At 50.9% G+C, this 27182-nt stretch overlaps 10 protein-coding genes across 10 annotated transcripts; 6 read left to right on the top strand and 4 right to left on the bottom strand.

The window, feature by feature from the left end:
- The first annotated feature begins 598 nt into the window (after positions 1–598).
- On the top strand, positions 599–2531 carry ASPBRDRAFT_46821 (uncharacterized protein). Its single transcript, XM_067625721.1, has 6 exons — positions 599–1069; positions 1125–1291; positions 1346–1723; positions 1788–1930; positions 1983–2154; positions 2207–2531. Exons 1-6 carry the CDS (start codon positions 685–687, stop codon positions 2279–2281), a joined length of 1320 nt encoding a protein of 439 aa, XP_067475874.1. The 5' UTR covers positions 599–684; the 3' UTR covers positions 2282–2531.
- A 5-nt stretch (positions 2532–2536) lies between these two features.
- On the top strand, positions 2537–4501 carry ASPBRDRAFT_184412 (uncharacterized protein). Its single transcript, XM_067620022.1, has 5 exons — positions 2537–2967; positions 3040–3257; positions 3312–3493; positions 3546–4143; positions 4212–4501. The coding sequence occupies exons 1-5, from the start codon at positions 2542–2544 to the stop codon at positions 4426–4428; spliced, it is 1641 nt and encodes a 546-aa protein (XP_067475873.1). The 5' UTR covers positions 2537–2541; the 3' UTR covers positions 4429–4501.
- Positions 4502–5305: 804 nt separating this feature from the next.
- Positions 5306–7291, bottom strand: ASPBRDRAFT_46818 (RNA recognition motif domain-containing protein). Its single transcript, XM_067625720.1, has 4 exons — positions 6781–7291; positions 6212–6518; positions 5920–6156; positions 5306–5869 (listed from the first exon to the last, which is right to left on the bottom strand). Exons 1-4 carry the CDS (start codon positions 6993–6995, stop codon positions 5534–5536), a joined length of 1095 nt encoding a protein of 364 aa, XP_067475872.1. The 5' UTR covers positions 6996–7291; the 3' UTR covers positions 5306–5533.
- Positions 7292–7934: 643 nt separating this feature from the next.
- Positions 7935–9049, top strand: ASPBRDRAFT_307814 (uncharacterized protein). The gene is made up of 3 exons (XM_067622815.1): positions 7935–8618; positions 8692–8800; positions 8859–9049. Exons 1-2 carry the CDS (start codon positions 8092–8094, stop codon positions 8750–8752), a joined length of 588 nt encoding a protein of 195 aa, XP_067475871.1. The 5' UTR covers positions 7935–8091; the 3' UTR covers positions 8753–8800; positions 8859–9049.
- Positions 8838–9685, bottom strand: ASPBRDRAFT_307852 (uncharacterized protein). Its single transcript, XM_067622817.1, has 3 exons — positions 9504–9685; positions 9341–9445; positions 8838–9287 (listed from the first exon to the last, which is right to left on the bottom strand). Exons 1-3 carry the CDS (start codon positions 9567–9569, stop codon positions 9054–9056), a joined length of 405 nt encoding a protein of 134 aa, XP_067475870.1. The 5' UTR covers positions 9570–9685; the 3' UTR covers positions 8838–9053.
- A 1413-nt stretch (positions 9686–11098) lies between these two features.
- ASPBRDRAFT_307817 (putative aldo-keto reductase (YakC)) lies at positions 11099–12583 on the top strand. Its single transcript, XM_067622816.1, has 6 exons — positions 11099–11402; positions 11461–11539; positions 11591–11728; positions 11779–11892; positions 11948–12142; positions 12197–12583. The coding sequence occupies exons 1-6, from the start codon at positions 11244–11246 to the stop codon at positions 12490–12492; spliced, it is 981 nt and encodes a 326-aa protein (XP_067475869.1). The 5' UTR covers positions 11099–11243; the 3' UTR covers positions 12493–12583.
- A 649-nt stretch (positions 12584–13232) lies between these two features.
- Positions 13233–15288, top strand: ASPBRDRAFT_133104 (uncharacterized protein; the record flags this gene model as incomplete). The annotated part of the gene is made up of 4 exons (XM_067618497.1): positions 13233–13872; positions 13932–14315; positions 14371–14445; positions 14504–15288. The coding sequence occupies 4 exons, from the start codon at positions 13233–13235 to the stop codon at positions 15286–15288; spliced, it is 1884 nt and encodes a 627-aa protein (XP_067475868.1).
- A 1200-nt stretch (positions 15289–16488) lies between these two features.
- Positions 16489–20391, bottom strand: ASPBRDRAFT_133472 (GRAM and VASt domain-containing protein; the record flags this gene model as incomplete). Its single annotated transcript, XM_067618519.1, has 3 exons — positions 16489–17204; positions 17256–19870; positions 19949–20391. The coding sequence occupies 3 exons, from the start codon at positions 20389–20391 to the stop codon at positions 16489–16491; spliced, it is 3774 nt and encodes a 1257-aa protein (XP_067475867.1).
- A 965-nt stretch (positions 20392–21356) lies between these two features.
- ASPBRDRAFT_184399 (uncharacterized protein) lies at positions 21357–23915 on the top strand. The gene is made up of 3 exons (XM_067620021.1): positions 21357–21466; positions 21527–21652; positions 21721–23915. Exons 1-3 carry the CDS (start codon positions 21443–21445, stop codon positions 23419–23421), a joined length of 1851 nt encoding a protein of 616 aa, XP_067475866.1. The 5' UTR covers positions 21357–21442; the 3' UTR covers positions 23422–23915.
- ASPBRDRAFT_659028 (putative beta-glucosidase) lies at positions 23676–26918 on the bottom strand (the record flags this gene model as incomplete). The annotated part of the gene is made up of 11 exons (XM_067628615.1): positions 26451–26918; positions 26245–26337; positions 26090–26197; positions 25954–26030; positions 25783–25890; positions 25549–25727; positions 25431–25499; positions 25163–25378; positions 24817–25114; positions 24513–24751; positions 23676–24456 (listed from the first exon to the last, which is right to left on the bottom strand). Exons 1-11 carry the CDS (start codon positions 26626–26628, stop codon positions 23676–23678), a joined length of 2346 nt encoding a protein of 781 aa, XP_067475865.1. The 5' UTR covers positions 26629–26918.
- Positions 26919–27182: the final 264 nt, after the last annotated feature.

Here is a 27182-nt window from a genome sequence, read left to right as displayed (position 1 = left end):
AGACACACCGTGAGATCGATGATAGAAGGAAGGTAGTTGATTCAACGACTTTCTCTGATAAGCCTGATGTTCGAGCAATCAGGGAACGCAGAGCATTTCTCGCATACGATCAGATAATCTACCGAGCAACCCATAATATGAATAACATAACCCTTTCATTAGCTCCATGTTTGGAGCCATTGATGGGCTTGAGCGGCTTTCGAATTTGATCTCCATCTATTGAAATTATTACTACCGCAATTTCAGAGTAAGTTGGCTAGTACTAACTGCAAGTCACTCCAGGACTTGCAGCAGGGCGATGGCAAAACCAAACGATCGATGGTGAATCAAGACGCCATACGGCTAGTGCTTATGCGACAAAGAAACTTATAACGAAAATGAGTCATTTTTTGAGGTGATCGCGCCAAATAGTGGCATTATTGACTTCTGGTGGTTGGATCCACCGATAAGCAATGAACTGACAGGCACCAAACCTCCCCAAAATACAGTGATGGCGCCCAGCAAATGGCGCGGTTCCGGAGTCCGGCGGGTGCCAACAGGGCCGACCGTTGCCCGTTCGTCCCTTGCCGCCTGAGAGCTTATTTATCTCTTATCTCTCCTCCTCCACAAGGCTCACTCAACTCTCCAGACTTCACAGCGCCGTAAGCCAGCCCCTAAATATCCTCAATACAACGACTGCCGATCATGAAAACGTCTACGCTTCTGCTCCTTTGGGGTACCGCAGGAGCAGCTTTGGCTTCCCCGCATCCGCTTCCCGACTCGCAAGTAGTCTTCGCCACCGATTACGAGGCACCAAATACACCCGGTAAACACGCCGTGGACGAGGCAATACTCTCGGCTCTGGACGCGCACTCCGACCCAGTTGCTGCATTGGTGTCGCTACGTCCCGAAACGGCAGCTTTCCTAGCTGAGCCTCGTCTCTTGCACCTTCGGGGCGAAGAGAAGGCGGAATGGATGACCGAAGGCGACAAGCTGCGCCTCCGCCAACGCGGACAGAAATTCGTGGACATCACCGAGCATCAGGACTTTTACGCCGAGCAGGCGATGGCTGCGACGGCCGGTGATCCTCGTAGGTCCCTCTTTCTTGTTATCATGGTAAATATCACTGGATTAACGCCCTCCAGACCTTCCCAAGCTGTCCCATAAAGGTCTCGTCAAGCCGCTGTTCTCTCAAATTGAGACAGATCGGATGCACGATGTTCTGGAGCACATGACATCCTACTACAACCGATACTACGGTGATTTCCACGGCGAAATGAGCTCCGAATGGCTGCATGATTACATTGCAGCGGTAGGTCCACCCCTACAGCTACCATCTTGGAATAGGAACTTACTCAACCCAAAGATCATTGCCAAATCGCCGTTCCGAACCCACATCTCTCTCGAATACTTCACCCATCCTTTCCGCCAATCTTCGATCATCGCACGCTTCGAACCTAAGGTTCGCAGCTTCTCTAAGCCGTTGACCATCATTGGCGCGCATCAAGATTCAGCCAACTATCTCTTTCCGCTGCTGCCCGCGCCTGGCGCTGACGATGACTGTTCCGGCACAGTCAGTATCCTCGAGGCCTTTCGCGTTCTCGCTGAGAATGGCTACACGCCCAAGGATGGGCCTGTAGAATTCCATTGGTATGCGGCTGAAGAGGGTGGGCTACTGGGCAGTCAAGCTATTGCGCGGTATAAGAAGGAGCAGGGCGCTAAGATTGGTGCCATGATGGAGTTTGTAGGTTACCATCGTCCAACAAATTTGACATCTGGCCTTCCGCCTTTCATTAACATCAGCATAGGACATGACAGCTTTTATTGCCCGGAACGCCACCGAAACCATCGGATTTGTTGCAACCCAAGCCGATGCAGCGCTCACAAACTGGACCGTCAATCTCAGTCGAGAATACATCTCCATCCCAGCAGAAGTCTATGAACTTGGCCCGTAAGACCACAAGTATCCCTGGAAACATGTCAAGTGCTAAATAAATCCTTAGCAACGCTGGATCCGACTACATGTCGTACACCAAGCTCAACTACCCGGCTGCGTTTGCTTCCGAAGGCAACCCGCTCGCTGGGGGTGTTTTCCCGGGTGAAATGGACCCCTACGTACACGGCATCAAGGATACGATGGACGTTGACGATGAAACGGGCGTCTTTTCTATTGAAGTAAGTTGCCCACCCTTCTGCGCTGTTCAAACTCTTGCTAATGATGTACCAGCACATGGCTCGATTCTCTGAGTTGGCTATCGCATTCGTTGTCGAGCAGGCTGGGTGGGATAATACGTGGAGGTAGAGTAGATTCGATATCATTTCAGCTTCGTAGCTTGTAGTTTTGCTATATACAGTGGTTCCCGTGACCTAAACGATATCTATATGCAGACATATCATAGCACATGACTATCAGTATAATTACCAGACTTATTTCCATACAAAAGAGGAACTACTTATCACAACGTGCATGAGGTGGATGACTAATGCCCAAGTCACTCAAGCCAAGAATGTCTACGCTGCGCTCCCTGCGATACTCCTACTTCAATGATTCCGTCGCATGAAATGAGAATGCTTATACCATCACCCACGCTGAAGAGTATTCGAGTTCCCTTACCAAAATGGTCAAGAAAGATAATCTCAGTGCCCATCTCAAACCGACAATATTCCAATCAACGACATCAACTGAACAACATCGTCGGAAACCCACAAGACTTCTTTAGATATACCAGTGGAAGATGGCTCTGGGATGAGAAGCAGCAACTTGAAGAAAGATACCGCGAATTTAACATTCTTGAACTGCAGAAAGTTTCTATGCAAGCATCGTCGTCAGGATCCTGTCTCAGTATGGCAAAGATAGGGGAAGGGTCATATAATAAGTCGTTCAAGCTCATTATGGACAATGGGAAGACGGTTATTGCTCGGATTCCAAATCCGAATGCTGGGCCAGAGTTTCTTACAACTGCTTCAGAGGTTGCTACGATGAATTTTGTGAGTTGGTTTTCACCTTTTAACTCTCGCTAATGGGCCATGTGCATGCTGGTTATCTGACTCGCATTCTAGTTGAGGAATATACTCCACATTCCAGGACCCCAGGTTCTTGCGTGGAACTCGGCTGTTGACTCTACGAATAGCGTAGGAGCTGAGTACATTGTCATGGAACATGCGCCGGGTAGCAATCTCGCGGACGTATGGACGGATATGGACCTTGAGTGTAAGGTTCAGACGATGAAGGATATAGTGACAGTCCAAGAGAAGTTGTTAACTATGAAATTACCTTTGTTAGTATAACCATGATTAAGGAATCAAGTTTGTATGGTTTCTAACAACACTAGATATGGTTGCCTTTACTATAAGAACGACGCACCTCCTGGATCTCAACCCGCAATCGTCGAAGGAGATAGCTATTCACATGAAGTCAGGCAGAATATCGCCGAGAGGTTTTCCATTGGACCTGTCGTCGATACAGCTTTCTGGAGTAACGAACGAGAAAATATAGTTATTGATCGTGGACCATGTACGTCTCTTACCGGTCTCCTATTACTAGGCTACCCTACTAATCGGAACAGGGACATCTGCGGTAGACTACATACAAGCTCTCGCCAAACGAGAGATTTCCTGGATTAAGAAACATGCAAAGCCACGTTCTCCAGATGATCCCTTATTCACCTCCCACAGTCAAAATGATCCAACTCGACACATCTCCCTTCTCCAAAGATACCTATCCATCTCTCCTCACTTAATCCCACAGGATGAAGACATCTTAGGATCATTTCTATGGCATACAGACTTACACACTCCTAATATCTTCGTCGACAACAGCGGCCATATCACCAGCATCATAGACTGGCAAAGCACCTGGGCAGGTCCCTTGTTCCTACAAGGTCGTCATCCGCATTTTCTCGACTACAACGGCGACTTGATACTTAAATTACCTAAAAATTTCAAGCAATTGGATCCAGATACCCAAAGGGACCTCAGAGAAAAGGTCGCCAGCTCGATCCTACTCTACCTCTACGAGAAATATACAGCAAAGCGGAATCCGCTCCTCGACAAAGTCCTCCGGTATCCAAACGGCAAGACATTATCACATCCGATCCACTTCGTGGGAAATACATGGGATGAGGATATACTACCACTACGCGAGTCACTAATCAGGATTCAGAAGTAAGTACTGCAATCTTCAATCCCACCTAGTAGATTCATGATTACACTTGCTAAGATATATAAACTAGAAACTGGGCCACATTCGACCATGTCAAAGACAGAAAATGCCCCGTCAACTTCACCCCCGAAGAAATCCACAAACACTACACAGACAGCGAAGGCTGGAACGAACTACAAGATTTCTGGGACGCAATGTCCGGGATTTTAAGCAGGGATGGCTGGACCTCCCATGGGACGTACGATCAGGCGGTTTCTATTTATTCTCAGATTCAGGCTTTTTCATGATGAGAAACTTTCTCGGACGGATGATGTTGTATGATTACTACTAGAAGGATATTAAGATAATAATGATAATCCCCTTTACTCTAGGGTACAGTTTGGAATTCAGAAAAGGTACTATTGATGTATAACTGCAATCTCTGCGGGACAGTATCTTACAGATATGGAAAGGTCATTCAAAAAAGTATGAAATATATATCTATCTATCAGAAGGGTACTATGCAGTTATTCCAAGGAAACTGACCATATCTTCATTCCATGCCACTTCTAATAGATTGATCTCTTATAAGAAATTCTAATATCAACCGTCCTTTCTTGCAGCTGCCACTCACTCAGAGCTGTCTCCATTCCCAAACCCTCATGTCAGTCCCTATCATTGAACCACTAACTAGTGAGATATGATGTGTTAGTCCGTCCCGGCAACGAGAATACTAACTAAGCTAAGAAAGATCATTATGACATGATATTGACTATCTACTGGAGACCAACGACTTCAATGCAGGCAGATTAGTAGTATGATAATTTCACGGTTGTATCATTCTGCTATTGAATAGAGTGGTACTATATACAATTTTTTGACGAATACTCAATATCCAAAGTATGCATAGTGAAAAGCGACGAAAAAAGATGCTCTAACTAGATGTTCCATGATTAACACACGTATTATATTACAAGCCGAGCAGTCTACGATAAATATGCACAAGTATACTACAAGGCCAGCCTTGCGGCTAATCATAAGCTAAATAAATATTGCTAAGATACAGTGTGGCAGAATGGCAAGAGTCGTGAGCAAAGGTCAGGTTCCGTCAGACAATCACATTACGGCATTTTCATCTCCAACAACGAATCCCTTTCGGGTATCCGTATATAACATATAAAAGAACCCCGTAGGACCAAATGAAACAGGAAGAATAGTCAAAGTTTTTAAGCTTTTAACCCTTTCCTTTCTGCTCTTGCGCCTTTCTCCCCAACCGGAAAAGAAATTGGCCTCCTGCCGACGCCCACTATGAAAAACCATGCAGATGACGGATTCCGACTTCACCTCCTCCAATCGATCCCCCCGAGTTTCCACGGGGGTTGTATTCGTTCAGGTGGGGAACGAGATTGTCATTTAAGCAGCGGCGGGGGCAGCGTTCTCCTGCGCCGGAGCTTCGGTCGCCTGCTCGGTGGTCTCGGTCTCAGTCTCAGCAGGGGCGACAGCGTCGTCCTCCTTGCCGGGGCTGTCGATGGCGACCTTGACGGCGATTTCACGGCCCTCAATCTCCTTGCCGTTCATCTCCTCAACAGCCTTGTTCTGGAGCTCCTCGGAGCCCAGGGTGACGAAACCGAAACCACGGCCCTTGCGGCGCTCGTTGCGGGCCTGGAGCTTCTTGATCATGAAACGGGGGATGGGACGAAGAGCAATCTTGGCAGAGACGGGCTGGTAATCGGCAAAGATCTCCTTGAGCTGAGAGGGAATTAGCATCTTGCTTTATAGTGGGAGTTCATCATCCGTACCTTGTCTTCAGTCAGGTCATAAGGAAGGTTGGCGACCATGACCTTGGTCTTGGAAGGAATGCCATCCTCGGGGGGACCGCGCTGCTTCTGGGGACGAGGAGCACGGGGCTTGCCAGCCTGCTTGGACTCGGTGGCAGCAGCCGTCTCGTTCTGGTTGGTGACCTCAGTCAGAGGAGCAACCTGACCGGGAACGTTGGTGGGCTCGGCAGCTTCCTGACCGTTCTGAACTGGGGCCTGCTGCATGGTATATTAGCATTCGATTGGGTGAAAACATGATTGACAAGTCACTTACAGAGCGACCAGCACGGGGCAGACGGCCTCCACGACCACGACCGCGGCCGCGGCCACGGCCACGGCCACCAGCCCTCTTGCGGCCCTCGTTACCGCTGGCACCCTCACCGCCACTTGTAGCACCCTCAGCCTTAGCCTCGGCAGGCTCGGGCTTGCGGGCAAGCTGCACAGAGACCTTGCGCTGGAGGATCTCCTTTCCAGACAGCTCCTCAATAGCAGCGGTAGCCTCGTGAGCAGTGGCGAGGTCCACGAAGGCGTAGCCAACGGGACGGTTGGTGCGAGGGTTCACGGGGATGGAGACGCTCTCACTATGAAAGGCCAGATGTTAGATTCGGTGCAACTTCCCGCATAAGAATGTAGATAAAGGGGTTCAGATATGGGAGCTCTAAACAATTGATGTCCCTGCAGTAGTGGTCACATTCCACCGCTGCGCGGCAGCAAGGGGGAGTAGGAAACGTGGCTCTCGCCGGCCGCCGAACCGCTAGGACCAGCCCAACGGAGCTTAGACCAACCGCGAGATGAAAGGCCAGGTGGAACAATAACACAGCACGGCAAGGACAAAGCACTTACATCTTGTAGTTCTTGAAAAACTCCTTCAGCTCCCCCTCAGTGGTCGCATAAGCGAGGTTCCCAATGTACAACCGACGTCCTTCATCGGCACTGGCAGCGGCAGCGTCCGTGGACTGCGCAGGGGCGGGAGCAGTGCCGTTGGTAGTAGCCTCGGGGGCGGTGGTGGCGGGAGCAGAGGCGACGTTGTCGGTAGTGTTCTCGACGGCAGTAGACATCTTGATGGCTGAGGACGCAACGAAGTTGAGCGTGGTGAGAATTGAACGGTGTTGAGTTGCGCGCGGGGAAGTCTTGACCGGGTTTGTGTGCGGTTAAGACAAGGACTCAGGAGAGCTAAAGGCTGCCTGTACTTGTAATTCCTTGGGAGCAAGTGGGAATGGGAATAGCTTGAAGAGGGGGGAGAATGGAGGAAAAGGGTAGCTTGGTGCCCTAGATACGAGAGTTGACTTGGGGGAAATCTGGATTTGAAAACGATGAAGATTTACCTTGAGAGGAAGGATGAAGTCGACTGGGGGGGGGAGAAGGGAGAAGGTGAGAGAAAAAGGGCAGGCAGCGAGGGCGGTGGCGGGCCTAAGCCGAAGGGGGCAGGTTTCTGCCTGAAGCTGCCTGGATCAGCCCAGAGATGCCTGAAGATGCCTCGAAGCTGGCCAGTCGTACCAGTTCCGTACAGCGCTAGACTAGATTGGGATGCCCGACGTGGACTTTCCGTCCGGCGGTCTGGGCGGCCCTCAGGCACCTTTCCTGGAGCAGTTTAGGCGCGATGGAGCAGCTGGAGCCCTTCGCAGGGGATCTGACATCACCGACTGTTGACTCACCTTTTCATGAACTTACTTCGACTACGTAACTAACACTAGTGGTTGTTGGGGGGAAAGCATCGTTCCTTCCCAAGTCAGGGAGTTGAGAAACACAGAGCCATTTTGAGCAACTTTCTATCCCACGTGAAAAGACAATGATTTGCATGGAATCCTGATCCTCAAAACTTACACACAATGGTATCATTACCAACTAACCTGCAGTTGCCAGTTCAACCTGATTAGTCAAGCTGCCCGCGAGCCCCAATCCCCACTTGCCAACTTGTATCTGGCCAGATCGCCCTCTCCCGTCATTGCCACTCCATCCATTTCCACCCGGCTCTTCGTCCCAATCCTTGGCTCAATTGCTCCCCTGTTCGTGGATGATGGTCGTCCTACCAGCAATGATTCTCCTAAATAAGGCTTTCATTCCTTAACTGTCACCACAGATCTTCTTTTTGTAGCTCAAACATAGGATCCTTGGAGCTTGATCAATCAACTGCCGAGTGTCGTCTGTCACTCTATGCATCCTGCAAACCCGATTTCCCCCCTGCAGCCGAGACATCGAGCACATGACGCACCCCGTCAATCACTCTTCAACCAATCTATTTCCGTTCCACGAAATCGCCCGACACCCGCCCAATCCCAAACAATCCCCGTGATGTTTACCTGCAACTGCCCGGGAAGTTCCATTATTGGCCTTGAAGTATTACTAGCGACCTGTAATTTGAACGAGCATAGAACATATATATATTTCTGCGCGCAATGCGAATATCGCATCAACACTGCTGAGTATTTATCATATCTCCGATGGCAGATTTGTTTTATTAGTTATACCATCATCATACTGGCATCAATATCCTTCCCTGGTACTGCCAGCAGATTTTGGGTCGATTCATTTGTTCGGGTCTGCTTGCCAACATGCAACCAATTTCCATTTCCCCTCTTTACCCCTCCCACCGTTCGGATCCTTTCAACAAATCCGGTAGTTATATCTCATTTCTATATCATAACACTCAGTGACACTGCAGTCTTTAAATTCCCTGCACGGTGAGAACCACTGTTCCGGCCTAGTGTAGACCATAAACAGTATACTTATGCTTTAGAAATCACCACATCTCAGCGGACATCAAATGAACCCGACTTATCCTCGAGTTATCAACCAAGATTGGATGGGACAATAGATGATTGTAGTTGATACTTGGCTGGTGCTGAAATTGTCGTGGCTGAGAGTACGCAACAGGAAAGACCAAGCCTTATTCGCAACTGATACTATCTTAACACTTGTAGTTGATTTAACATTAGAAAAGTGTGCAGATGTCTGTATATTTGCTTCTGCGAGAGTTTCTTTTGCCGCTATGGATATCGTTAGTAATCTCTCTTCGTCCATTACAAGACTGTGGGTCTACGACGATGTATTTATAGAACAACAGTATACTGTCCCTGATAGCTTTTCTTCAGATGTATGGTAGTCTCAAGAACAAGTCATAGAATGGATAGTACTGGTAGTAACTCAAATAGATAGAGAAACTTGCTACCATAGTACGTATAATCCAGATTTTCCTCATGTGCAAATAGGGGATAAATATCCCTTGTATACGTCATTAGCTTGGTGGAATATAGAATGTTCAGGAGATGACCAAAATTGCGACTTTTGATATTGTTCCCATGCAACTTGACTACCTCGAACGCATGAACCGAAAAACGGCCGATATCACTCTACTTGTAATTAAGACAATTGAAGGTCGGTCGAACAGATCTCAACAACTTACTGTAGATGCTAACAAAAAGTCCTGCGAGTGGGCGGGCTTTCTCATAACCACTGTTAGGAACACTCGAGGCAGATCCACGTCTGAAACAGGAAAGCGAGTGCAAATCTTCAATTGTAAGCATACAAATAAATTGCTTGCACTCTTGCGGGGAATCTCTCCTTACCACGTGCTTGAGCAACGTCACGGGCCAGTTACGGCATATGCTGGAAAGATGCCACCTTCCCTTCATCCATTCCTACAACGACATCTTTTTCAGAAGACGTGCAAGATTCTGCTTTGCTGTTATGTGGATTGATTCTAAAATCTCATCCCCGTACCAAGCGAAATGCCTGCCCAGCGCTAGTCCAGGCCCGTCGGTGACCTCTGCCCATTGACCGGCATACAGCAATAAGCACCAATGTCTGCACTAACTCGGTTAGGAACAGACTGTGTGCATTGTCTGACATCACTGGAGGCTCCAACTTATGCCTTCTTTGTGTAAAGTGGTTCCAGCATGTCTCTAGAAAGTCCTGACAGCAGAATGGCTGGAGTGCATACTGCAGACATGTGGGTAATGGTGTTCTATGTCTAGACTTTAACCAGGATGAAAAGCTCATTGATGAGAAATATTATAGCTTCCAAATTCACCGTTACGCATTTTACAGCTTGGATAACGCCCTCCTTCAATCGCCGGATACATTGCTCGGTGATTACACATAACGAAACCGTATCCCAATAGTCAGGGCCACAACTTGAAGCTAGAACCATCGGCCTACATTATATACAGCGATGGCATGCCGACACTGAACTTCGCGTTGGAGTTGGCGACGATCTCGCTTCCGCCCCGAGCCCAATGCGGTCCTCTACAAGTCTGAGCATCAGCCAGTGGAGCCCTGAGCGATCTTGATCGACCGTGTGCATTACTGACAACAAAGCTTAGTTTATGTAAGGTTTGGTCATGAACAATAAGCATTAGTATGCAGCTGCGGTATGCATCGCAGCCTGCGCTAGACAAGATTAACTCATACATATTCATCAGGTATGATCTTCCCGTGCTGCACATGATCCTAGTATAGAGATTTAGTCATTACTGAACTGCCTCGTAGACGAATGATCCAGGCACTTTCGTTAAACATCCAAAACCTGATGGGTACAGGAAGGCATACAACCTTGAATAATTGAAGCCTTGGAGAATGATCAGGAATTCTGCAATTGGCATAGGGCCGTTATTTCATTTATTTCATGTTCCATCCTGCAAAATTGCAGGCACAGCTATAGCTCTTTTGTGGAATATCCGTCGGGGGCGATACTCAAGTTGCCACTGTCCCGTTGGTGGATGGGGATCGGAACTGGACCCCGCATCGGCATTCCGGTTGGAACTAAATGCTGACCCTTGCATATGCGCTGAACCAGAAAGAGGTCTAGTATGCTTTTCGAAATATGATCCAATTTCATCATATAAAGTTATACACGACAACTTCCCAAGTGGGTACTTCAACTCTACCAACAGGAGATGGACAGACCCTCGGTTCTGTCGGATATAACGGGTTTTGGGGGGAGTTAAGCGGTCATCAACTTCATACTCTCCGCGGCTAGCGTGTAAGCTACCCGCATAGGCGCTCGGTGGTACCATAGTATGAGACTACCCGGGAAGCGAGAATCTACAGCTTCACAGAAATAGTGGAACTTGAACTCCATGCTGCGAATCTAATTGCTGCTATGGTTAGTCGGCACAAGAAGGAAGCCATGCCGAGCCCGTGCCGGACAGGACAGGATCCACCCGGAAGGAGAGCCATGGGCGATGTCATGACCCTGCAGCTGTTCCTATAAGAACTGCTTCCAGTCCTACTTGTGAAATAGTTTCAGCAACTCAAGATTGAGACACAGTTTAAGCAGCCATTACTATCAAACAGCCCTCGTCAACATGGTCAAGACACTTCCATTCAGGGACATTGAGGTCCCATCACCTGGCTTTGGAGCCATGGGCCTCAGCTTCGGCTTGGGCTCCAACCTCAGTCTTGAAGAAGCCGAGCCGGTTCTGTTGAAGGCTATTGAGCTTGGATGCACATTCTGGGATACTGCTGTGGGTTTCCATCTTTCACTCCCCTAAGAATGTATCATGGACTAACCTATGAACTCAGGTTATCTACCAAGCGGGTGTGAACGAGAAACTTCTGGGAGATTTCATTCGCAAGCACAATGTTCGCGACAAGGTTTTTAGTATGTAGATTTGTAACCCACTGATGCAGTAAGATACTGACCACGATGCAGTCGCCTCGAAGTGCGGATTCAATGTCGAAAACTTTACCGTCACCAACTCTCCCTCGCACATCAAGGAATACATTGAAGGAACCATTGAACGACTCGGCTTCACACCCGACTTATACTACCTCCACCGTATCGATCCTAGTATGTGTCGTGCCTTCATGTCTCCCTTTAGACTCGCTAACCCCAGACAGACACCCCTCTTGAGGAGTCCATCCCAGCTCTGGATGAGATCCGCAAGGCAGGCAAGACCAAGTACATCGGTCTTTCTGAATGCTCTGCTGCGACGCTGCGTAAAGCCGACTCAAGTAAGTGTTACTGTCTGTCTGTTGATGCTGTCCCATTATCTGACCGTCGCACTAGTTGCCAAGATCGATGCCGTCCAAGCAGAATACTCGGCCTTTGAGACTCTGCACGAGACGGACGGTCTGATCGACACCTGCAGGGAGCTGGGAGTGGCCTACGTAGCTTACAGTCCTCTGGGACATGGCTGGCTTGTGGACGACTTCCCCTTCAAGACACCCGAGGACTTTGCTCCTGATGATTTCCGTCGCAGCTGTAAGTTGCCCTCCACATCAAGAACTGCCTGTTCTGCCTACTAAACGTTGCTAGCTCCCAAGTTCCAAGGTGAGAACTTCTACGCCAACAAGAAGATCGTGGACGAAATCAAGAAACTCGCAAGCAAGAAGGGCTGCTCGATCAGCCAAGTGGCGCTCGCGTGGGTTGCTGCTCAAGGCATGATTGCCATTCCGGGCACAACCAAGTCGCACCGATTGGAGCAAAACTGGGCGTCTCGCGAGATCGACCTGACAGAGGATGAGAAAGCACAGATGCGCAAGATCATCGATGCTGCCAAGCCTCAGGGAAATAGATATAGCCCTCGCCACCAAGCTCTGGTTGGGCACTAAACGGACTCGGGTTCTTCGGGTGGATGAGTTCAATCGAGCCAGATGGAGCACTTGGTTGATATCTGACGAGTGATGGCTATTGCAGGGGTATAGAATTAAATGAACTAAGTATCTGTACATAATACCGATACTCGTGCAAGTGCTACATTATGGTAATCCTTTGTTTCTCCGTAGTAGAAGATTACGTGAGGCCCAAACAGTCGACGATTCCGGATCCAGCAATGGGAGCCGCACGGTTGTTGCCCAAGGCAGTCGACGGGGGGCTAGACCACAATTGGACTGGACGGTGCCAAGTGGGCAATAACAGGCGAAAAATAACATTATTTTTTCTTTTGCAAGTGTGATCAGTGAAGGTAACAGAATAAACTCAAATCAATATATAGATCTACGAGAAGAACCGAGGGGGGGGAGAACAACGCACAGCTGCAGGTTTCATGCAGTGGAGGAAGAAGAAAGTCCCCCGACAAGCCTTGGAGGATCGACGAATCCACTTGTTAACTTAACACCTTACTAAGTGAGGTTGGTGATGCTGACTGGCTTAGTCACGGCGCAACCACGGCAGCTTCCTGGCAGCAAACCCCCATCCTCCAATAAATAGTTTAGCCTTTGCGGCCCCTTTCGTTTTCACTTTTCATCCTTCGCCTCTTTGACTTTTTTCTTTCTTTTTTACACTTTCTTTCTTTCCCTCAACTCAAGAAACATCGTCGTCCATGTAAGATTCTTCGTGCACACTGTCTCCAATGGACCCCATCGAGCCCGTCAACGGCTCGCCCGATCCCCACGAAGGCCAGCCACCGCCGGCCACGCCCTCCCCCAGACCGACGTCATACCCCCGACAACGTGCGGCCTCGTTGCGTTCCCGCCGCCCGTCTATTCGCCTCCAACGCCTGCCTTCGTTTGAGCAGGCGAACTTATCCACGCCCCGGTCACAGCAATCGCAGCAAAATGGCGATACCAGCAGAACTCCTGCACCCTCTTTGTCCCCTCTTCCCTGCATCCCAGCAGCTTCCACCGAAGACGAGTCATGGCAGGGCAACCGCCGTCGCAGCAACTCGGAGCCTCGGCCTGGGCGATGGTCTACGCCCAACCCAGCTGCTCTGGCACGGGTGACCACGGGCGGCCAGATGCGCACGGTGCAAGAGGAGACGTCGCGTCCCATCATTTCCTCGACATCGAACCAACAACCGCCGGAGGATGTCCCTCCGCTACCGGAGATACCAAGAAGGGGAAGTCGAACCCCCATGCGCTGGGCAAGTGGAGTGGGTTCGAACCGATTCACGCGGAATCGTGCGTCGACGGTTGGTGGAAGTGCACCGGCTCAAAATCATGAGGTGGACGACGAATATCGGTCCCATATTGTCGATGTTCTGGACGTCATCGGTAAGATAATCCATTATATCTATTCATGGCTCGTGGTATAGTGGCCTAATTTGTCTCAGATCCCGAAGTGTCGGCCTTATCTACACTCACCAATGTTCAGAATTCCCTGTTCATCCCGAATCTGGGGCCTCTGTTGAATCGTAACCAGACTTATACGCTCTCGCCGCCATCGCCACTGAGAGAACTGGAATCGACAAGTGACGAAGAACGAGCGGATGAGTTAAAGGAGCCTGAAGTTCGTCCATCTGTGGAGCATACCCTTACGTCTGTGATCGGCGAGGTGGGTGAGCCTCGGTTTGCTGTGCTGCCTGAAGGGAGCAACCTTGCGGGCTGGAGCCCTGAAGAAATCGAAGAGCTTAATGACCATGTCCGGCACATGCTGCATTCTCGACGATCGAAGTTCAAGCGTTCGATGAAGGGATTTAGGAAATACGTGTCAAAGCGTGAGCTACAGCACTTCCCGCTTTCCGGTATCTGCTGCTGACCTACTTTCCGCAGCCCTTGGATTTCTAGTCACTCTATACGCCACACTTATCACGCTTTTTGGTCTTGCTTGGGTACTCTTCCTCATTGGTGCGTGGTTGCCGTTCACCTCAGCGAATCACCGACCAGAATGCTAACCCAATATTAGGCTGGATCAACGTTGGGGGCAGGCAATCCTACATCATCAACGTCATTGATAACGTCCTTGTAGCCCTATTCGCAATCATGGGTGACGGACTGGCCCCGTTCCGAGCCATCGACACATACCACATGATCTTCGTTGCTCGGTACACGTTTCTGACATGGAAGATCCGGCGCAAACGACATCTTCCCAACCTCAAAAACAAGAACGACCTCCCATCCCGACGAGAAACAGACGTCGATGTCGAATTCGGCGACACCCCCAAAAGCGATGAATACGAATTCACAGTCCTCGATCCCGTGCGACAATTAAAGCTCGTCCACCATCAAAACAAGCTCTCCAAATCGCACACCTTCTACAAACCTCATGAAACCTTTACCCACTACGCATTCCCCATGCGTCTTCTCATCGCCATCGTCGTCCTCCTCGATTGCCACTCCCTCTTACAGATCGCCCTAGGCACCTGCACCTGGGCCATTAGCTACCACGTCCGCCCCTTCGCCCTGACAACCGTCATCCTCTGCTGCTCTATTTGCTGCAACATCTCCGGCGGCGTTCTGATTATGGTCGGTGACCGCATGACTCGCAAGAAAGACGTTGTGGAGCGCCTTTTCCGCCAGGAACTCACCGAAGAAGCGATGAAGAAGATCCGAAAGAAGAAGCGGAAAGAGGAAGAGAGACGAAACGCCGAGAATAGCGGCGTATCACGTTCCGATTCTATCTCTTCCCAGCGAAAGCTGTCACAACCACAACCGAAAGAAGACGCTTACGAATCAGAAGTCACTACTTAGTTCAAAAGCACGAACGCATACATCCTGCTTGCTTGCTTGCTTGCATGTTTCACGACGCCTACGATGAACTCGAGATTTTATAATTACCTTGACTAACAATGATATCCCCAACACCATGTTCTTCTTGTCCCCTTATTTATCTTTATCTGCTATGTCAACAAAACAACACTTATGCGACAAACACGATATTCGATTCCTACTTTTCATAGATGATTGAATTGCTGTATGGATTTCTGTACTACTATCAGTTCTATACTATATGTCACGTGTTTTGAATACTACAAGCAGATCGTTTGCTAGCTCTTCTTTACTTTTTTTCTAATTATGTTTCTGGTTTCTGTCCGTTAGCGAGCTATTTCATTCTATATCTGTCGTGCCGGCTACTCGCTCGATGTGCATATACACGTTGCATTATGAACCAGTCCAAGAGTTGCTGTTGCTATATATATATATACATACATATACATCTACTTACTGCTTTTGCAGCTATTCTAGTAGCTACTGGCTGAATAATCCGATGCTTACTTTATTGGCGCAGTGCTCCATGAACATTTGAGTACCAATTATACTTAAGACTACTACTATGAATGGAAGGGCCACTCGATATCTTGGTAAATACCCTATAGTAGTAGCTCGAATGCTCATCACTACTATCGCTATGATGCTACGTTTGAGATAACTATTGAATAGCAACTGCTACTAACTTCAGGTAGGTAGAAGATAAAAGAAAAAGTCGAAGTAGTATATATAGACATGTAAATAGTTGGTGCTCATGTACAAAGTGCTCTTTTTCCACAGAGCGAAGTAGTAGTCACACACACAGTTCAGACCGGGGAGGAATGCATATAGAGACATGGAAAAGAAAAGGAAGAACAAATGGGAAATAGTGAGTGACAGAATAGAACAACAAATGTCTCGCTCAGGATACTGAAACTAAGCATACAAATCCCAGATTGATGCTCGATTTGAATCCGACTGTATGATGAGAAGGAACACGTGAAAGGGAAGAATGTAACCGCCCTAAACACCGCAACTCGCTGAGAAGACGAGAAATGAAGATAGAAAAATAAACGAAAATTGTGGTAACGAGGGACGTATGGTGCACTGAGGTCTCCATACAATAGAGCTTGTTTTTACCCTCCTTCTTCTCCATGTGAGTGAAGACGGGGTTGTTGATTTCTGTTTTTATCTGTTTCGGCCTCACAACTCGCTGTGGACGACTCCTTGGTCCGTCGCCGGTTTCGACCGCCGGTCGAGGAGGATCTTCTCGAGTGTGTCGAGCCTTTCGCGCGTAGTCCGGATAGCATGATCCATCTCGAAGTCTGACATTTTCTCTTCATTGACTTTGCTGGCCAGCGCACGTTCACTCTGGATTTTGCGAGAATATTGCTGCGTCCGCGATCCCGTCGAGCGACTGACAGTGGGGATGGCTAATCCGTCCATACCAACCCTATCTTCCAGCCAGCTCCAGAGCTCGCTTTCTTCCCGGCGCCACATTTCCTCATAGGCGGCCAGACGCTGGGGTAATGTGTAGCCGGGACATCCGATATCGTGGGATACCATGGATGGCTGAGACGGGCGTCGGAAGAAGAGCATGAAGAGCAGAATGCCGACTAAGAGGATGACGACGTTCCCGCTCAGAAGAGGCTTGACTGTGTCCACAACGGGTCCAAGGATTCCATGGAGCGGCTCCAAGGCTCCCCATGAGTTCGCCTGCTGTGCCCGTTCCTCCTCTGCTGCTTTGGCGGCGGCAGCCGCCGCCGCCTCCTGAGCAACCTCGCTCTTCTTGCGCCGTCCCTTGCCCTTGCCCTTGGCGCCAGCCGGGCGGCCACGAGGAACGACAGCGGCTTTGAGAGCAGCAACTAAGTCGTTTCCAAACGCTGTTTGACCATCGATCGCACCTTTTTCGATGGGACCTGCGCTCCGTTAGCACCGCTCTTGCGGGTCGTTCGATGATGTGGACTTACCCTTGAGCCAACTCTTTCCTGACCACTCGATGGTACACGTCATGAGAAACCGTGTTTGATTGTTCGGCGCCCATGTAAAGAGGTACTTGGTTTTGGTCAAAAAGACATTGCCGCTAGGGACATCGGGTGTCTGGGTGCCCAGGGTTACAAGCACGGCCTTTTCCAAGTCAAGGAAATCCAGCGTTTCAGTACTAATGCACTTTGTCTGCTTGGGGCCAATGGATCCATTCAGCGGTTTGATATACGAATAATTGCGTGTGCGGCTATCGTTGGTGAGACCCTTGTTTCCAGTTTCAAATTGGAGCTCTCCCGATTTTTGATTCTCGACAAGGAACTTGGTCATGAAAGCACCGGATTGCGCTCCAAACACGTAAGAGTAGACTTTCCCAAGAGGCGCTGGGATCACATCATCCTTGACCACCTTATCATATTGGCCCGCAGGGTCAGTATACTCAGTTGGAGGGTGGGCAGGCGGGCCAGGGAAGTCAGCGTCACTATCAGAGGGTGAAGACGATTTGCCGCCTTTTGCATCACCGCTGGAGTTGCCCCCTGCCTGTCCAGCCCCATTTGCATTGGCTAGAGCGCCCGAAGCCTTGCGGCTAACAGGCTTGACAGGCAAGGACTTATCACTTCCGTTGACGCTGGCGCCGGCGGCTTCGAAGAGGCTATCAGCATTGTCGCCTTCTTCGTCCTCATCGTAAATTTCGTCTTCTTCCTCGCTCTCGTCATCGCTTTCACCGGCCTTCTCAGTCTTATCTCCTGTGCCATCCGTGACCCTGGTTCCGTTGGCAGAGCTCTTGAGAGAAGGGTGGTTGATCTTCCAAATGTTAACCATCAGGTCATAAGTAGACTCTCGGCTGAGAAGACTGCGGAATGTATGCCGAGCATGTAGTGTTTGGATGGCTATGGCATTCGGAAACACCATTGCAGTGGACTCCTTTTCAATCGCCACCACCTCGTCGAAGCTGATTACAAGGGTGGTCACCCATCCCAGGATGTTACTGGAAAAGCAGATGTGACCCTCTGAAATGTAGATGCGACCAGCCAGGATGATCTCTCGTTGCAATGCACAGCTGTAGTCCTCAATCAGGTAATCGTCTTCGGGCACACTGCGGAACAGTTGATGGAAGTCCCTGTTTCGCTTTTTGCTGGCAACAGCAAAGCCAGTCAGTCGGGGCATGCTGGCATTGGCAGCCGGGGCGCCCAGGGCGATAGCACTGGCGCCAATTGCACCGAGCGTTGATGTGGTTGCTGCTGAAGACCCACGGTGCCGCCTCCGGGCAAGCCGACTTCGCACGCTTCCACTCCGATAGGGCCGAGTATGGCCAATCTCCCCGTCAAGTATACTGCCGCTTGGTGGAGTTTGGTCACCAGCACCTTCCTTCGTAAAAGAAGCACTGGACTGTAGGTCGAGGCCGTCATCCGTCGAAGGAACCAACGAAGTTTCCGAGGGTTTTTCGTAGGCCATTGTGACTGCTCGGGCTGCTCGACTATCTTCAAGCCTGGCCGCTTCTTCATCACGCTGCGATACCCCCGGGCTCTTGCGTTTCTCTAATGGCAAGTCGGGTTTGGTAATCACAACACCATCTGGCGTTGAGACAGAACCACCAGGGGGTATGGCAATATCCAGATGGCTAAAGTCCAGGTCGCCAGATCCCAGAGTATCGACGGCCAACGGCTTCTTCTCTTCTGCTTTGTTGCTGAGGGGCTGGCTCGGGCCTGGCGCTCCCTCACTAGCGGGCGGGTTCTCGGATTCACTCAGCCCGCCTTGTGCAGCATTGCGACCTTTTGACTGAGAATTAAGACTACTGCTTAGAGTCGAGGCTGCGTTCTGTGCGGCGGAGAAGACAGATGAGAAGAACCCGGTTTGCATGGCGCCCGGTGACTTTGCGCTCGCTTTGGTCTCTTCAACTGTCGGCCCCAACGCGGATATGGAGTTCGACAGTTTGCTGGGCTTGTGGCTCGCAGCAGAGGCGGACCGCACACGTCGGTGAGAGATCATGTTCCCCGAAGGACTGACAATGATACCGGATGGTGAATCTTTCGAGTGGATCGAATCTGGCGACCGAGTCACGTCTGGCGAGGTGAAAAGCTTAGGAAATTCGGTGTTCGGAGTGGGAGGAGTTACAGTGGTCTGGGGATGCGGAATGGCGGTATGCGGGGGTGTTCTCGGAGCGGGAATTTCAAGAGAAGGGAGAGGCTTGTCTTCCTTAAGATCGGTGCGAATGGGAGCTGGCAAAGGTGGGGGCGGTTCAGCAACAACAGTCTGGGCTCTTTTCGCGGATAAGCTGCCTCTTCTACTGCCTTTGGAGCTAGTAGATGATGCTCTATCGCGGTTAGAGGCTTTCTTATCCGGGTTTGAACCGAAGGCGTTCTTGAAGCGACGTCCGGGCGAAATGCCTCGTTTCTTCCCGTGGTCCGATGGCACGTTCAAAGAAGAGCCGTGTTGGCTAGGTGGTCGTGAAGGCTCCGACTCCTGTCGCGAATCTGGAGCGACGGCTTCGGCGTCACCTTTGCCATCTCCTTCAGTCTCGTCTACCGATGTGGTTCTTATGAGGGGGGAGGATGAGGTGTAGAAGCCGGCATGGGAGTTGTGAGAAGTAAGAGGGGGTGTTCTTGTAGGCAAATCCGAGTTAGACATCCTGTTCAATCCTCTGATGATGTACCAACAGAATGAGAACGATTGATCTTACCTATCAGGTTCGGAATCGTCTGTCAGCAAGTTGACAGTGTCATGGTCCGGAGGGCTCAGGTTCTCGTGGCCGACTGATGAGGTGGTCGAAAGGCCATCGCGCGATTCTGTCGAACGACTCTCCTGGACATCCTTGCTACTCTCCAAGTCTAGCTGGGTGGACGATTCATCCGACTGCTTCTGATTCTTATCCTTCTTCTTCTTCCGTCGCGCGGCCAAAAGCTTCGAAAATCCGCTGGAGCCTGCCTTGGCGGAATCAGCCTCGCCGGCTTGCGACTTCGGTCTGTCGGAGGTTGAGTCGATTGAGGAGCGCCCATTGCTTCGGGAAGAACTTCCCATTGTCTCCAGATCAACCGGAGTGGTCTTGGTACGATTCATTTTGTTGAGGCTGGGTATATCGGTCTCTGGAACCGGCGGGGGTTCGGGGATCGGGTTGGCCTCCATGTTGGATAAGCGGATTGGGGAGCGGGGGGTGGGGGGAGAACAGCCAAAGACAGGAACGAAAGTAGATTGGATAATTGATTTAGATTTTAATGGGATGATGAAGAATCACAGTAGTGCGCATGCTAGAGGTCAGAACCGGTCGACGTCTCTAGCAATGCATTGTATGTAGAAAGTAAAGTAACGTCAGCAGAAAAGGAGGGTCGGAGAGGAGAAGGATGAAGTCTAACTGCGTCTTGATGATCGCAGAGCCCGCAGCATGTCCTTCCTCTGGTCTCCCTTCTGTTGAAGAATTCAAGGGAAGAGGATGGTTTGAGAGAAAAAAAGAAAGAAACGGGGGGGTGGGGGGAGGAAGGGGGGAAGATGACGATGAGGAGAAGGAAAGCGAAACGAAGGCGCTTCGAAGTGCAACTCCGCAAAGCTGCCAGACAATCGACGGTGAACGGAGCATTACCGTCGGTGACCTTCTCCCGCTCGTATTTCTCCGCTGGGGGAGAAGTATATCTACAAAGTGTATCTGCGATCCGCAGGGGTAATTTAACCATAAGGAGCTCTTCTGTAGCTTCAACTCTGAAATGCTCTGTCTTTTCTCCCTTGCTCTTGCTTTCTAGATCTCTGATACTTAATCTATCTTGATCGCGGTGGTGAAACCTCCAGTTCTGCTGTAGGATAATTATAGAACTGCGGCGGTGCCGGAGCTGTCACAGTGTATGCGCCAGCGTATTACTGTCACGCCAATACCGAGATCCGGAATCAGGGGGTTGCAGCGGTAACAGTTCGGTAGATGCTGGTCGTGGCTAGTAGTGGTTAGTAGGGGAGAGTACTTAGGTGGTACTTGAGCAAGGGTTCCATGGGTGGTAATGTTACCGTCCCATTGGTACCGCCGCGTGATCTGCCCGAAGCGGTGAGGGGATGTCGTCACCAGCGATAGTCTTCTGTCGACCTTATCTGAATCGTTCTTCGATTATATTCAACTCACATTTACTCGCTTTGGGGGGTGGCTTGTGGTTGTCCGCTCTGGAAATTCTAGCTCTCTTTGGAGACCTCTACAGCCATGGAGACCGCTCCTCTGACCTTGGTAAGTCTTCTTGCGCGGCCTCATGCGTTGTATCCCGCCTGACAGACCCCTTCGGACAAGGCTCATACCCACGCTCGCAATGCAGTTCTCGAGACTCGCAAGTCGAACCCCGTAGCAGCCAGCGAGGAACATGATCTCGCTGCAGGAGAATTTGCCACTGCAGCCCAGAATAGCTCGGATAAAGAGGTACGTCTTCCAACGCATTGCTGCATCTACACGCACAAACAAGCTGGCTGATTTCCTCGAATGCACAGGCTTTGCGCACTCTCCACTTGCTCGAACAACATCACAAAAAGCTGGCTCAAATTCTGCGCTTCCAACATGAGAATCCCTCAAGCAATGCAAGTACCGGCGCAACTGCCCAGCTCCCAGCGGAACCGGGGACGAGAGCATCCACCTCCGCCACTGATCTCCAACAACCCCCGCGGCTATCTGGACACCCTCGTCTCCCATCTAGAGAGTCATCCTCCATCGCCAGCAACCTAGCATCCGCACGAGGCATTCCCGCGCACCGTGCCTCTCCGGCATCGCCAACACTCACCCCCCAGCAAGCCGGAGCCAAGATGACCGAAGGACCAAGCAAGATCCGAACCAGCGAGTCCCGACTACGAGGCACCGCGCAAATGCAAGGGATGAGGGAGCGGGATCGTGAGCGCGAGCGCACGCATCGCACATCAGCATCCGCCCGACAGTCCTGGATCCCGCCAGCCCCCAGTCCAACGGACATCACCTCACAGCAGTATGCACCAGCGGAGCCCTCGGAGCCAGCCCGCCCACGAGCCTCCCTCACCGAGGAACCCTTCCAAAAGTTCTACTCGACCTTTGAAGGCCTCATCTCCAAGATCTCCGCACCACTAGCCTTCGCCGGTCTCCCCTTAGGCACCGACCCACCCTCCACAGAACCCTCCACAAGCCGCAAATCCGCCCCAGACACCAAAACAGACCGCTACAACGCCGTCCCAGACCGCTCCGCCGAACCAGACATCAACAAGCTCTTCTCCCGCGCGGCCCTCCAAGCAATCAAAGACAACACCGGCGGAGCAGGCGGAACCGGCAACACCGCCGAATCCTTCTATGTGGTCCCCACCACCGGCGGCACCGTCTCCTACGCAGGGATCCTGACGCGCGCCGAAAAAGAAGCCCGAAGAAGCAGCTTCGAAGACGCCGCCGACGAAGACTTCGTTGATGCCCGCGAAACCCCTCCGTCTCCGGAACTCCGCCAAAGCCTCTCCGGCGCAGCAGCAGCTCCAATGGGCAAGACTGCAGCCCGAAACAACAACACCAACACCACCAGCACTAACGAGAAATTCTCCCGACTCACCCAAAACCCTAAGACCATGGAAGAGCTCCAAATGGAAAACCAAGCCCTCCGCCATCTATCAGATACATTATCCAAGCGGCTACACATGTGGGAAGTCAACGCCCAATCCAGCTCCATGGCGCTGCAACAATCCCTGAGAGCAATGCACCATACTCAGAATGTCCCGTCCCCGGACCAGCCTCAACTTCATCACAACCAATCCCAAGCTCCTTCACCCGTTGCGACTACCGGCGGTGGGGGTGGTGGTGGCATCTCATCCCCTCCCGTCCCAGCTACAGACTACGACCAGCGTATCAAGGAATTAGAAGAAATGGTCCGTCGAGGCGAGAAGGAACTTGGTAAAGTAGGCCGCGAGAACGATAAGCTCCGCGATGTGTTGGGTCGGTATAGAGAGCGGTGGGAGAAGTTGAAGGAAGGGGCGAAGTCGAGACGCGCCGGTGCGACTAGCACTGCTACTGCTGCTAATGCGGGTGGTCCTACCGCTCGACCAGGCAGTAGTAGTACTAGACGATCGAGTACACAGCAGGGAGTGGTGGACACGGAAGATGGGCTCTCCAAAGCGGGCGGGGGCGGAGAGACGACGACGACGGAAAATGCAGATACCTCGAATGGGGAGCGGGAGGGGTCTGATTAGTTGTTTGCGGTTCTTGGGTCTGTCGCAGAGACGTGAATCTCCATGACAGTTTCTGAGATACTTGACACTCTGCACTGAAGGCCTGTTTGTTATGTCATGTCATTATTAGCCATAAAAGTAAGCACACGAAGGGAAACGAAATGAACTGAAATGAACTCGGAATTACCATGTATACCCCAGTATTCACAGAAACTATTCCAGCAACTTACTACTACATAACTTCCCACCACTACCTACTAGTAACCAAGCACCACCTACACAACATAAAACGCCGCCTTCCCCCTAATATCCACCGAACTACTACCCACAAGGACCCCAAACTCTCCCTTCTCAACCACATACTCCATCTTCTTATCCCACAAGCCCAAATCCTCCACCTTAATATCAATCTGCACGGTCTTACTCCCACCCGCCGGAATAACCACCTTTTCGAACCCCTTGAGCAACCGATTCGGCACCACCACCGACGCAATCTCATCCACGATATAAACCTGCACCACCTCCGTCGCCTCCCTCGTCTCATCCAAATTCTTCACATCAAGACTAACAGTCACCGTATCACTGACGGACACATTCGTCTTGCTGAGCGTGATCTCACCATACTCGAACGTGGAGTAACTCTTCCCGTATCCGAACGGGTACACGGCGTGCGGATCGCCCAGAACATACTGGTGGCCGAAGTCTAGGGTTCCGTTGGGGTAAGCTTGTCCGGCGTCGCCGATGTTGCGCGCGGAGTTGAGGTAGTCGTAGTAGATGGGCAGGTCGCCGACGAAATGGGGGAAGCTGACGGAGAGTTTGCCCGAGGGGTTGTAGTCGCCGAAGAGGACGTCCGCGAGTGCGTTGCCGCCTTGCTCGGAGGGGTAGAATTGCTGCAGTAGCGCGGACGTGCTGTTCGCGATCCAGGTTACGTCCGTTAGGGGCTTGCCGCTGGAGAGGACGACGATGGTGGGCACCCCGGTGTCGCGAATGGCGCGGATGAGGGGGCCTTGGGCGCCGACGAGAGCGAGATCGTCGAGGTCGACATGTTCACCGGTTCTGTTGGGGGAGTTTAATTAGTGGCGGATGGAGATCTTGGGGATCATGGAACGTACGTGGCGTTGTAGTTCGCCCACAGTTCAGTCTGGTCGCGAGACCAGGTGCCGACAACTACGATGGCCACGTCGGACTTCTTGGCTGCTGCGATGGCTTCGTCGAAGCCAGACTGGTCGTTGCTCCAGCGTTGGCAGCCTTGGGCGTAGTTAACGGTGGCGGCGTCGCCGACAGCCGCTTTGATGCCGTCCAGAGGAGTGACGCCGCGCCATTGGCTCCCGTAGATCACGTAGTCGCCGTACTGGGAGGGTTAGCTTGATGTTCTGCATTTGTATACCCGCTAGTTGTAGGAGGTAGGAGCCTCACGTTCATGAAGCCATGCGCCATGGGCCCGATAACGGCAATGTTACCACTTTTCTTCAAAGGAAGGGTCTCGTTGTGGTTCTCAAGCAATACGATAGACTCCTTGTCAAGGGTTCTCGCGAGTTCGACTGCCTCCGGGCTGTGGATCAGCTTGTTCCATTCCGATTGAGGAGCAGCAGGGTAAGGGTTCTCAAAGAGACCCATTTCGAACTTGGCTCTGAGCACTCTGGAGACGGCGGTGTTGACAACCTCGATATCCAGCTGGTCTGACTCTACGAGCTCGGGAATTTTCTGGTAGTTGCTATGGCCTGTTAGCTGTATCTTCTACACCACTGATCTTTGTACTCACAATGAACCTCCGCCCATCTCGACGTCGTTGCCCGCGGGCAGTGCTTGGGTAGTCACAGACTCCATATCGATGGGAGAGCTTCTGCAGAGCTTGAAGGCTGTGCACAGTCTGTCCGTGGCACCGGAATCACTGATCACATAGTAATCGTAGCCCCATTCTTCTCTAAGAACCTTCGTGAGGGTGAACCAGTCGGCCACTGCGGGGATACCGTCGTATCTGAAACCAATGTGAGTTGCTAGCCGACAGTCTGAATAGAGTAGTTACTAACGCGTGGTATGCGCTCATAATGCTCCATGCGCCCGCATCCATAATGGCTCTCTTGAAGGACGGTAGCCAGCTAAGCTATGTTAGGATTCGGTCTTTCATATCGGGCAATGCACACGTACGTTGAGCGGAGGTATCTCTCTCCTCCTTGAACAGGCGCAGTGTTCAGACCCTGTTCAGGCAAACTATATCCCACAAAGTGCTTGACAGTAGCCGAAACGTTCAGACTCTGCAGGCCTACAATATAGTGGTAGGCCATTTCGCCGGCAAGGTAAGAATCCTCTGAGAACGTCTCCTCAACCTGTAGTCCATTGTCATCAGCCAGTCCATCATCGCTGGAATGTTTCAGTTCTTACCCGACCGTATCTGAGTTCGCGAGCCAGATCGGCCAGCGGCGCAAACAGTTGAGTGGTACCAATAGCACGAGCCTCTTGCGCAATGAGTCGTCCCATTTTCTCGACCAACTATAGTACAATATATCAGTCTCAGAGCTAGGCGGCAATCTAACCAAAGTAGCGCAAACATACTTCTCTATTGAAAGAACAGGCGTGTGCTATCGGGGAGTTATAGATAGTAGCGTTCTCGAGCAGGAAGCCATGAATGCCTGGAGAGAGCAAGCATGGGTTAGCATGTAAGTCCAGCTTGGTAAGGAGGTTGACATACCCTCAGTCTGAACAAAGGCAGGAATCCCAAGCGTCGTATTCTGAAGCAAGTAGTCTTGGGCTCTCTTGATGTTGGTCGCAAGCCAATCCCAGGGAACAGCATATCCAACTACCAACGTTAATGATTGACTGCAAAGTTTCAGAAAGTATCCATACTGTAGAATCCTCCAGCTTTCATCTCCATGTTCTCAACCAAGCCTGTGTAATTGAAAGCCCCAGTTGTGCTGTTCATCCAGTTGCCGATATCTCCTATACCACCAAATTGTTTAGCCACTGCAATGAATACAATTGCAACCGAGCGAACAATCAATTGCACCACGGTCATGAGTCTACACGTCTCCAAGGAAGGGAAATATACGCACCCTGCATCAATTGAGCCATCTTATCTTCAATAGTCATGCGACTGAGAAGGTCCGAGACTCGCGCCTCCACAGGCGCATGCGGATTCTTGTACAAAGGTCTGGAGGCATTCTGTGCAGCCGCCACTCCAGATCCAAGCTGCAGGAGCAAAAGCGTCTTTGCGAAAAGACCGGCCACCATGTTGGCTGAGTGAAGAGCCAATGATCTGCTCTTCCAGCTCCTTGGGTAGTACGATTGAGCTTATGCAGGCAGGCAGATACTGGGGAAGAGACAGAAGAGGAAGCACGAAGGGGAGATCCCCCTCGCTATTTAACGTCATGCCAGGCAGCCTATGAGTTCCAGCGCGCAGACCAAGCGGAGCTCCAGACAACACAAAAGAAACGAGAAGAAAAGAAGGGGAAAAAAACTAAAAATTGAGCAACAAACCAAGGAATCCCATCGGCAGTGACGGACAAGGATTCCGTTTAATTTAGGCTGTGCTCATGCGATCCATTCGGAGACGAGGCCAGTACCCATGGGGGCTCGGTCGTGTAGAGAGCGTGGGGAACCAGCAACGAATGAGGGCGCATGATGCTGAGTAGGAAGCTGAAGGCGAGCCTGCTAACTGGATATCGGTCGATTCCCGCGATATATTGCAGTCAATGGAGTAATTTCCCAGGATGGGAGACGTATTGACTAGTTACTGAGGAGGAGGACGGCTAAATTCAGGCGATGGCGAGAGGGAGAGGGGTAAG

The sequence above is a fragment of the Aspergillus brasiliensis genome (assembly GCF_001889945.1).
Source record: "Aspergillus brasiliensis CBS 101740 unplaced genomic scaffold ASPBRscaffold_12, whole genome shotgun sequence".
Taxonomy (NCBI): Eukaryota; Fungi; Ascomycota; class Eurotiomycetes; order Eurotiales; family Aspergillaceae; genus Aspergillus; species Aspergillus brasiliensis.
Note: the sequence above shows the minus strand (reverse complement) of the source record. Positions and strands in the feature narration are given on the sequence as shown.